General features: G+C 38.8%; 1 protein-coding gene across 1 annotated transcript; it reads right to left on the bottom strand.

Annotated features, from left to right (window-relative positions):
* Positions 1-2,117: 2,117 nt before the first annotated feature.
* On the bottom strand, positions 2,118-11,290 carry LOC306810607 (germ cell-specific gene 1-like protein). The gene is made up of 5 exons (XM_079323361.1): positions 10,930-11,290; positions 9,294-9,341; positions 6,889-7,041; positions 4,756-4,867; positions 2,118-2,861 (listed from the first exon to the last, which is right to left on the bottom strand). Exons 1-5 carry the CDS (start codon positions 11,237-11,239, stop codon positions 2,606-2,608), a joined length of 879 nt encoding a protein of 292 aa, XP_079179487.1. The 5' UTR covers positions 11,240-11,290; the 3' UTR covers positions 2,118-2,605.
* Between the last annotated feature and the right edge of the window lie 523 nt (positions 11,291-11,813).

The following is an 11,813-nucleotide window of genomic DNA, read 5'->3' as shown; positions in this document are numbered from 1 at the left end:
TTCTGCTGGAGCAGGACAATGTGCTAAAATTACTGCAAAGGAGATTTACAGGGACAGCATTTTCTGCTAAGAATAGTTAAGCACAAAGGATAAATTGCCACAGAAATTTTCAAATGCCTGTCTTTGGAAGGTTTAAAGAAGAGATTAATGAAACATCTGTAAAAAAGCAATGTAGTTTTAATTTATCTCCCTAGAAGAAAAGAAGGATTAGATGACCTTTTAAATGGGTCACACTTTTCTCCAATTTAGTGGCTTTTTCTCATCTTGAAGATGAGGTTTCTCCACTGGTATTTCAGTTGCTTTTTTTTTTTCCCTCTGGGGAAATCTGTTATTTAATCTGAAGATTTCTATTTCATTTTTGATCTCTTTTTTGCTGTCTCACCTGTGGATTTATGTTGTACATAAAAATATTATGATGAGAAAAAGCAATATTAAGATGAGTTCAGGATAGCAGGAATTACATCCCAGAGGTTCCCATTTCTCTCACTAATTTCCAGTGGTAACCAGGAATTACTGTGGGTCTGTGTATTTGTGCCAAAGGCGTCTGAAATTTACTGAAATGCCATATTCATCAAAATTGACTGGATCTAATGAATCAGAATAAAAATGCTGCTGGTGTTTTTCCTCTGCTTTCAAATTGTGTGGTTCCAGGACTTACTGGGTGTCAAAAGTTAGAATAAGGGCCAGAATATGAAATGGTGGCTTACAAATAGGGATAAGAAATCTTGCATTTCATCAGGTGAATTTATCTATCAGATATCCAGCAGACAACATACAGCTTCTTGAATGGTTAGCATGAGAAAAACAGACAGTTGGAGATTTAAGAGTGGATCTGGATGGATTCTCACTGCACAATTATTTAAAAAGTTTGTGCCCACCTACAGCACTTTATATGCATTCAAACCAGTGCAAGAAACAATCCTGAGGAAAGTGTGACAGAGGCTATCAGGCTGTGTTAGTAACCTGCAGGCTAAGAAAAAAAATCATGAAGCACTTGCTTAAATTGGATTTTTCAAAGGACTTACAGGCATCAACCAGGTGTGTTCCTAGATGAGGTGGAAATTCTTCCATGAGACCCAGAATAATATGAGAGGGGTAAAAATCCATTGTAAAAAGAGTTAGAGTTTACAAAAAGCAGAAATTCAGATTGAATCAGGAGGAATTCCTCTGTCAGTGAAGGTATTAGAAACATATCCATCATAAATAAATGTGTGAAACAAGGGGAAAGAATCAAAACCTTGAGTTTTGGTCAAGGGATTGACCAAACTTCAGCTTCTAACTGAGTGGGCACCAAACTCTCCAACAACTGCTTTGTTCTCCTGCTGAACTGAAGGTGGCAGTTTCAGAGCACTGTAAAGGCTAAAGACAGACTTTTCTAAAGATTAAAGAGCAAATCTTATCTGCAGCCACCTAGTAGGATGGTGTAGGGAATATGGAGCAAGATTCTTCTCCAATATGCACAGTAGAAGAAAAAAATGGAGATGGACATGAGCTGGGACATGACATTCTGATTTGATATTAGGAAATAGTTTTCTACAATTGCAGCACCTGTTGTCAACAAGGTCAGGAAATCTCATTCCTTGAATATATTCAATACATACACAAAAACTCTCCTCTCTTACCACTAATGGTTTTCTTCTGACTTAATGATGCTTCTGTTATCACTGGCCATAACCTGACCTGCTATGGATCCTGCTGGCATAACAAGTTCAAACTCAATTTATTGCCTGAGTAAAAGTATATAGGGATTTTCCTAAAGCCCAGAGCTGCTCAGCAGACTGTGTAAGACCTCTGCCATCCACAGTTCACAAGTGTGTTTCCCAAAGGGCTCAAGAACAGGAATGTTCACCCAAAAAATGAAAAAAGCTGGTGTCCAACAATTCAGGCACACAGCTCAGTTTCAGGAGGAAGCTCCATGTTCATGATCTGTGATGATTGCCATCATTTCCACCTCCCCATCTTTAATGTGATTATAGATTCTTCATGTATAAATGTAATCCAATTTTGATTTTTTTTTACTCTGTTGCCAGAATGATTCCTGGAGAATTCCATAGGTGAGTTGTGTGGTGTCCACAACCATGTATTTCTCAGATTTCAGTTTGCCTTCTCATTTACCTCTATCAGCTTCCTCTCACAGCAAATCCACTGTGTGTATGGTGAAACTTGAACCATAAGCTGAGGTGCACAGATTTTCTTGGAGAAATTGCAAAAAAAATTGCAAAAAAATATTCAAGCCATGCCCCACATGCCTTATTTGCTGTCCTGCTTTTCATGGATTCAGGATGGGATTTTTTACTGTCTTTTTAATAAAGAATCAGAGTAGAGTGATGCTCTAAAATTCTAACAAACTCACATACTCTCTATCACCATTAGACACCTCTCAAAAACTGGAACTGTGGGGAACCTCTGTCACTGTTTTTATCTGAGCTGAGACACCTGAATCTTCTTTTCCAATACCGAAACTTCCTTGAAACATCCACAGAAATATAATTTCTTTATTAAGAAAAAATAAATAATACTACACATTGATACATTTTATTCATGAACACTGTTTTGTTTGGATCTAGTATAATAATTTTAGAATGCTTTGAGGTCTGGTTCAGCTTTACAGGACTGAAATAGTGGCCAGGTGACGCAGACTTCTCAATGCGTGTGCAGGGTCATCTGTGGTGTTTTGGAAAGAGTTCACATACACATTGCAAACTTTCTCTGGAGCTGTGTGGTCAGGAAACTTGTATTGAATCCTAAAACTCCTTTCCAGCTTTTTTCTTTTGTGCTTGAATTCCAAGATAGTTTTGGTGTATTTGTTAATAGTGGTGACAGCTGCAGCCATACAGCAAGCAAAGGAAGTCCATGCAAGGCTATAAACAAAATAACAAAAAATAGCAGAAATTAGCAGCACATTTTCATATTCAAATCCTTCAATTTTATTTTTTAAAACACTGCTTATGAGTGATTGTGTTGGTATGTATTAGAGAAAGATGAACAGGACAGATGAGGAAGAAATATTCTTGGTTAATGACCATTTACAGACCTGACTTGTAGAGTTGACCTCTACATATTTGTTGTAATATCTATATTTAACATACCTGTTTAATGAAACCCTACCTTCAATTTCTCTATTTAAGCTCTATTCAAACTTTACTTCTCTATTAAAATCTTAGAGCTTAATATCAGAAAGAGGTTTTATTAAAAAATGAGGAATGCATAAAAAGTTAAAAGGTGCAGTTATTAAAAATATGAATCTCACAGGGGGACACTGAGAAAAATGTGAGTTACCCAAAAGTGTTAAAAGAACAGAGAAGGCACTATTATTAATATATTAATGATAATGATAATAATAATAATGATAAATATAAATAATAAAAAATAGCTGAGTAAAGCAGGTTCAGAGCATTGAAATGCATTTCTGAGAAAAGGCATAGCATGAGCAAACAGAGAGAAAAAGACATCAACTCTGAAATGTTAAAAGTAACCTCCTAAGGAGACAGAATTAAAAAAAATTATATTGAAATAGTGTTTGTTAAGAATGTGTGAAATTAAAAACAGCATGTTAAAATATGGCCACATGAGCATGAATTGGAGTTCACAGTGCTGGAACTTGCTCATCAGTAGCTTTTTAAACATGGCAAGGTTAAAATTATCAAATGAAATGTGCCTTGGTGGAGAAATCAGTTTAAGATGTTCCTGTTTATTTCACCTCTCCCTCAGAGCTGTGTGTAACCACATCCTTGATGATGTGATTCAACAGACTCATTTACATTTTAAAATAAATCCTTCCCTCCCCCACTGCCCACCTTTCCCCCGTTCCTCTCTCCCAGTATTTTTGGCCAGGATTGATCTCTAGAGCAATCAGAAACCAGATGTGTGGACAGAATCTGAGGATGGTGGACTATGGCATGGAGATGTGAAGGCTCCCAGAAGCAAGAAGGGGAGAAGTTCAAGCAGTGTTTGCTCCTCACATCATTCAAACTACACCCTGAGTAAGTCTCAAATGAAAGCTGGTCTTTTCCAACATGGTTAATTCTTGTGATTCTGTGAAATGTTCCAGATATAATATGTGGTAGGAAAATGTGAACCTAAATGACTGAAGCTGGAAGAGTTTTGAACAACTCAGGCAAGGCAGTTGGGAGATGAGAATGCTAAACCTGGTTTTGATGTGGATGGAGAAGAACCTCTGCTTCATGCAGGGCAGTTGGAGCCCTCTGTACTGTCTGAGGGATGGCAAATACAAACCTTGCACACTTCTACATTCTGGGCAACAATTTCAGACAACTGATTTACAAGAATGACATCTGGGTACCAAACTGCATCCTCAGAAGTGAAATAAGGTAAAGACATTGCTTATAAAGCAGATATAATTCCTTGAACATAGGTGGAAGTTGTTGTTGGATGCTGCTGGGAACCAGGGAAAAAGCAGCCTTGAAGCCTTGGGTTTCTCAGGCTCCACAAGGACAAGAAATTATAACAATGATTAAACACCTGCAGGGTTCTGAGAGCCGTGTGAGTGTCTGGTGCTGTTTTGCACAAAGCATGATTTCAAAGAGGTGTTGCTTCTTGGACCAATGAGTCTTTTCTATTCTGTTTTACATGAACTACCCTATGTAAGTGTTGTGTTTCTTTAAACAAAGCTCTCTCTCTTCTGCTTCTGCATTGCACAAGGAACTATGTTGCATTGCTACTCTCCTATAGCCTAAAATACAACACTGAGTGACCAAAATGTAATGCAATAACCAAATATAAACCAGTTAGTACCCATAGGACCAGCCATAATCCCAAGTGTGAGGTCTCCAGTCTTCAGGACCAAGATTTACAGTCATTTGAAATACAGTTGTATACATCATGTGAGCAACCATGCCCAGAAGACCTAAAAAATACAATGTTATAATAACATTAGAAATTGTAAATTGAGGACATTCTTCTTTGCAGGTGTAGTTTGAACTCCTGAAGAATATTTTATGAACTATCTGAATTCTACAAAGCACTCAAAAAAATTGGACATTACCATTAAAGTGTATTTAATGTGTTGTGTATTTGCCACTCATACACTTGGTTCTCATCCTCTGAAAACTTCTTAGCAGTAAAATTTTGAGTTATTACAGGAAAGTGACACATTGCCCCCAGTTTCAGAAACAATGAGTGGAAAGTTTTCCAAAGCCACTGCTGTAAATGCAGCCAGATTTATCAGTTGTGAGGGTAAATGAAGAAGTGGACAAATATTTACTAGTAAGTACTGCAAATTTAGATTATGGAAGAGGTTGATATTGAATAATTTAATTTGCATTGGTCAGATAGAATCAGGAGTATGCTTGTACAAGAAATCACATCTTCATTACAGATTAGGGCAACTAGATTTGGTTTATACCTACAAATGATTCATACATAAATTTAACAGCTAGAACAAATGTTCTTCCCTTTTTTTAGTATTTCAAGAAATTTTACTCGTGGAAGTAAACAGAATGTCCAGGATAAACTTGTTGCTTCCAGTCTAGGTCTGCTTAATACTGTACAGGCCCAAAACAAAAAATAATATTAATAAAAGTGAATTGGGAGAGGGGAAAGCTGTTAGTAGTTGACAAAACTGCTTAAGGAGTTCAATAAAGCTCACATCTCTTTCTTTGAAAACTGACATGACAGTGGATCATGAGGATTGGTCAGACACAGGAGAAATGGGGCCTTTTCTAAGCAATTAATGGCATTGGTGATAGTAGAGATTTTTAATTGCTTGGAAGTCTTTCAGGGCAGTCATTAAGAAGAAAGGAGATAATCCAGCCACAGGAAAGGCTGTGGATTGCACTCTGGACTACAGGGAGCTGAAAGTGCCATCTTCACCTGTGTAAAAGTTAACTGCAAAGAGAAAGGAATTATCTGCTCTATTTATTCCCCATTTTTGTGATCAGATGTTTAATGAACTTCATTTATTTACCCCAAAAAAGACATTGGTGAATGAACTAAATATGTGATTATGTTTAAGAGGAAAAAATATAACAAAAAATCCTTTCATTCATAAGAAAAGGCACAAATACATGAACTTAAATCCAGTGATATTAGAATCAGAATAAAAGCCAAAACTTTTGATAGAGAAATGCCTTGAGATTAATTTTTTGCCATCTGCCAGCTCTCTGACTTGCAGTTTAGTGTCATAAAAGATATGCTGTCACCAAGTAGAAATCACTCTGAACAGTTCTGAACATGTGAAGCAGAATGGCATGTGCTCCACAAGAAATTCTGGTAAATAAATTAACTGTAATTGCTTTACTGCAACATTCCTCAGTAAGAATTCCACAATAGAGACTGAATCTTTGAGATGCCTTCAGAAATTTCTGCTCCAACTTCTTCCTGTCCCACAGACTATAAACAGACAATTCAGACCAGATTCCTCAAACTGGACTGGGGAAATTTCATCTAAACTGAATTTGCCTAAAATCCTAAGATTAAATAGCACTGGATTATGAAATGTGCAGAAAATAGAAGGAAATTTTAATGACCATTCTCTATTAGCAATTACCCAAGTACATTCTACTCCCTCTTAAATGTGCTATTTGTGTTTGGCTATTGCTAATTTTATACTCAGCATGTTGGAAATAAAAAATCAAGTTACTTAGAAGAGGATGTACTTTTTAGTCTTTGGCAATCAACCTGACAATTAAATTAAAAATTATCAAATTAAAACAATTGAGTTGGTGATAGCAAAAGCCACAAATATAAAATATAAAATAGACCACGTTAAGAGATAATTAATTTAAAATAATGTTTTCCCATAAAATATTGCTTCAGTTCATATTGTTGGCCTCTCAGTAGGTATTGTAACACTTTTGAAGCTTGGACAGTTATTAATTTTCAGATGGACTGTTCTGGGTGTAATTACTGGAGATGCTTGTACTGTACCTGCTAACACGGTGACCACTGCAGAGAAGGCATTGATCTTCAGCCCATCAATGACAGAGCTGTAGCAGCACATTTCTGCTGACATCAGAATGTTCCCAGTCAGGAGCAGAAGGACGTAGAGAAGCTCTGCTACAATAGACAGCCACAAAACCCCTGGAAACCAAATCAACAGCACTGGTATTATCAGCAATCATTTCATATTTCCACCATTTCCTTCTCCATTTGTGTCCTTCATACAAAGTTCAACAGAAGCACAAAGGTTGTGAGGGTGCTGGGATAATGAAAACATCAATGGAAGACTTCAGTGCCAATGGACACCCAAAATTATAATTTTTGGAAAAGCAGTTTCATGTTCCTGCAAGATGGGACAGTGTGGTTTATACTCAGTAGCTACTCTAAAATCACCATGAACCAAAGGGAATACAAAAAGAACCATAGTTAATATAAAAGAACAAAGTGACTATAAAAAGAACCAAAGTTATTATAAAAAGAACCCATGTGAATATTAAAGGAACAAAAATGGATATAAAAAGGATCCAGTGGAATGCAAAAGGAGCTGCTGGTGGTTGTGAGTGCAGAGAGGAGCACACTGGAGCAGCAGACCCAGCTGAAGCCTGGGGCCATGCACACACCTACCCTGCCTGGGGGCTTGGTCACTCAATAAAATCTTCCCCACAGGCTCAACTTTCAACCAAACAAGATCTTGATTTTTTGAGGCAGAGAAGCCTTCACAAGCCAGACAGCCTCCAGGTTTTGCTGAGATTTATTTCTCTAGTTATCTGTTAATTCTTCTCTTTTTGGAGATTTTTTAATTACATTTTATACAAGAAGTTAATCCTCCATTAAAGTCTCTCAGCCTGCTGTTTGATGTCCCACAGCCAGGAGCAGGAGGAATTCTTGTGTCCAAATTTGCAGTAGCAAGATCTGGCAAATGATCTTCCCCAAACTTTTTGAAAAACTATTGTGTCCTTGGACACCTGGTTGTAGATTGAAGCAGTGGTTGCACGTGAAGATGAACACAAAAAACCATAAATTTAAACACTTCAGAGAGACATCTTTGATTAGCAGACACCACCTAGAGCAGGAGACAAGGTTTGTGTGGTGTAAAACCCCAAATGCTGCCCTTGACAGTGGCTGTGGGATTTCTCAGATTCAGATGGGCCATTTAGTCATGGAATTCTTGGGCCAGGCTCTGTGTGGGTGTTCTTGGACATGGTTTGTTTCTCCAGGAAATCTGTCTCAGTAAAAAATTGCAATTTTCATTAAGAACTCCAGATGTTGCATTGCCCAACAGCTCTGGCTGCTCCAGCTGTGAGAGTTTGCATTTTAACATTTCTGCTCAGGGAGCCATTCTGAGAAATGCCCTGAGCCCAGTGACCACCCAGGGCTGAGCCTGGTGCCCCCAGGTTTGGATCACACAAACCTGTGTTTGCACATGCAGGCTGGAGGGATTTCTGGGTTTTAGGTACCCTGATGCTTCTTGGCTCTCTCCCTCTGGCCTGCCAGTGCCTGTGGCATTTGCTGCTGCTGCTCAGAGTTGACTCCAGCTCTGTCCACCAGCAGTTTTCTGTGTGAGGAGCTCTCAAGGCAGGGACAAGAAAACACTCCTCATTTCTCTGTGACTACACCCACATCTCATTTATTTTTCTTCTCACACAGCAAAATTAAGGCACTGTGACAAGCTGCAGCAGGTAGAAGGAGACTGGCCTTCAGAGACTGAGTATTTCTCCTTCTCCAAGGGTCTGAAATTGCTTATCCAGGAAAATACTCCAATCCCAGTATGCTGGGAAGAAAGAGTTTGGGGTTTTTTCATGTGAATTGATTGGTCTAATCAGATCAGTGATGGACTGACGTTCTCATACTGGGGATCAGGCAAGAGGAAAGCACACAGGAATCTGCAGAAATGTTTCATAAGAATGTGAGCCCTTCTTTGAAAGAACAGAATGGAAATGTGTCCTCACAGCTGTGAGCAAGGCACAGGGAGGGGATTCAGATTCCACCAAGGCTGGTTTGGTGCACAGCACCTCTCCCTCAATCCCCTCAGCACACAAACCTGCTGGCTGGATGGTCACACACTGCCACTGAACTTCTGGCTGCAAATATGGAGGGATGAGGAGAGAGAGGGCAAAAATATACAAATTTATACAAATTTTGACTTCCAGTATCCATATTAAAATTTTAAAAGCCATTCATATTCAAGTGGTGTGTCCTCAGAAAGACATAGACTGATACTGTAAGTCATATGACCTTTCTTTTAAAGTTGGGAAACTAAACAACAGACAAAAAAACCTCTTTGGGATTAAAGCAAGCATTTTTGAAATTAATTTAATTTAATGCAGAACACTTGTATTGGTAAGTGTGACCAGGAAAGTTTTGACTACAGAGAAAAAAATATTCGTATCTACCTCGGTCAGAAGCTGGAGTCAGACTGATAAAGCTTCTACATTTCTCACCTAAAAAAATAAATTAAATAAAATTCAGGATTATTTTGTATTTTGTAATGGTCTAAAGAAATAGATTAATAGAAAGAAGAAAATGAAAAATCTACCATGCAAGCAGAAAGAGAGATGATGAGAAGTTGTTTTTAATGTACACAGAGACCCTGGGACATCAACCTTCTCCTGGGCCTTAACTAGAGAGCCCTCACAGACTATTTCAAGGTGGAACCAGAGCCTGGAAGACTCAGAGAAAGGCTGTGAATTGATTTTCATGAGCTGGTAGCTGTGAAAGCCAGGAGAGGAAAATTCCTTTGCAGAGCTGGCAGCTGGATGCAATCCTCCTGTCAGGGCAGAGCTGCTCTCCTTACAGTAGCAAGGCTGCTCACACAAATTCCCTCTAAGCTTCATTCCAATTTCTTCCTGTAAGCTTTGATTTTTCAAACCCAGATGACCTCCTGGCCCCCACACAGATGCTGTGAACAAAGCTCTTGGAATTAATTCTGCTCCATCTCAACATGCTGGGTGTTTTTTTCCAGCTCCTAACTGCACCAAGTTGGAAAACAGGAGCTTCCACACATGAGCTTCCACAGCAGATGCTCAAATTACACAACCCTGGTACCCACAGCGTGGATAAAAGGTGACTTTTGGGCATGTAGTTTGCTCTGACCTCTGACATTTACTCCTCAAAACTGCATAATTTAAAAAAACTTCTGGTAGAACTGGACCTTCAGGACAGGTGACTGCAAAAAATATTCATATTTTATAGCACAGGTGACAGCTGCTTTGATTTCTCTGAAATTCTGTTCTAGCTGTTGCCTGTAAACTGATCAGGGCAATAAAGGGAGAGACTTAATGTTGATCTGGTTTTACAATAAATGCTTGAATTCTTGAACCAGCAATTCCCTTATATAAAAATCCAAAATTAACTAGAAAGTTTCTGTAATGGCAAGCTAATTTAATTCTAATAATATTTACATATGCAGAGTGAGACCTAATTAAATGCCACCACTTATGGCTAGCAAGTCTCCATATAATGTTTTAGAAGGATGAAAATAATCCTCTTCTGCTTTGATTTATGCAAGTTGAGATCACAGTAAGAAAGTAGAAATTCTTGCGCTCAAGAAGAAACCCAGGAACTAATTTAGATCCCACAGATAAATTAGTGGAAAAGATTAAAAAAAAAAAACAGCTTGCATTTTTTATGTTGCCATAGGGGATCAGAAGGAATCACTTAAAACAAGTATGTTCATTTTTGACTAACGGAATAAAAACCCTGGAAAAATGAAACTCTTTCCTGTTAAAATCATTTAACTTGCAGTTATGGTGAGTAGAATAAAAAAATAATAATCTTTATCTTCACCCAACCTGTCAGCTAAATCAAAACCTGTCCTGTCACGCTAATGTTCTTTGCAGAATTTATTAGGAATTTTCTAGGAGTTAACTAGACATCACCCTCTAATGTCCCTTTACCAGAGAAGAGCAACTTTCCAAGGCTACAAACACCACAAAATACATAGACAATAATGAAGCAGAGGGCAAGGGCACATCAAATAAATCAGAACCGTGATTACTTCATTAACCACATTTCCATGGGTTTACTCACCATCTTCATTTATCATTTCTTCACAGGAATACCAGATGCCAGCATGAAACTTTTTCTCCACGAACTTGTCATCTCCCGTCTCCCAGATGTACTGCACAGCCTGGCTGCTGTTGCCCTCGGGGCTGTTGAAGCGGATGCAGAGCTCCCCTTTGCTGTCCCCTTTGCAGAAAGGTTTGGCAACTTTCCTGGTGCCTTCACACCAGTAACTGCTGCTGAATGCTGTGATGGAGAAAACTAGGGAGAGGAAACTCAGGGAAAATGCTGCTGAGGCTCTGTGCCGCCCGTCTGCCTCTGGGGCTGGGGCTGGCATCTTCCAGAGCTGCCCCAGCAATTATTCCAGAAAATCCCTCTGGCAAATCATGCATCTAGAGCCTGGTGAAACACCTGCCTGCATCCACCATCCCATTCTCCATCCTCTCAGAAAATTGTGCTGGCTTAGGAGTTTAAGACACACAGCGGAGATCTGGGCATGACCAGAAATCATGTGGCAGGGGAGATTAAGAATAAAGGACAGGGTTACTTGGCAGCAATGTATTGTGGAAGAAATATGAGGAAGTGTGACAAGAAAAGATAGTTTGCCCCTGAATCATACACAGAGCACAGGAGCATTGGATGGAGCACAGTGTGCAATCACTAAAGTTTTATTTATACAAACAAAACGTGCTTATTTACCTTGACCAGAGGTGGAGTCACACTGATGGAATCTATCCCTTAGCTAAGGAATAAACAAAATCTCACAGTTCCAAATGCTCTTGTAACACTCAACACTGTTTAAATTGAATACAGGTGTGACTCTTACTGTAAAAAAAACTCATAAGGAGCTAAAACTGGCTGGCCAGCTACAGCATTTCACAGCATTCAGCACTGGAAAGGTGACTGCCCAT

This window comes from Erithacus rubecula (genome assembly GCF_903797595.1).
Source record: "Erithacus rubecula genome assembly, chromosome: 20".
NCBI lineage: Eukaryota > Metazoa > Chordata > Aves > Passeriformes > Muscicapidae > Erithacus > Erithacus rubecula.
Note: the sequence above shows the minus strand (reverse complement) of the source record. Positions and strands in the feature narration are given on the sequence as shown.

Coding starts and splice junctions, on each gene's coding strand:
- LOC306810607 (XM_079323361.1), bottom strand. CDS start 11,239: ATGCCAGCCCCAGCCCCAGAGGCAGACGGGCGGCACAGAGCCTCAGCA. Junction 9,342..10,929: donor AGAAATGATAAATGAAGATG/GTGAGTAAACCC, acceptor TTATTTTTTTAG/GTGAGAAATGTAGAAGCTTT. Junction 4,868..6,888: donor AGTGGTCACCGTGTTAGCAG/GTACAGTACAAG, acceptor TGTATTTTTTAG/GTCTTCTGGGCATGGTTGCT.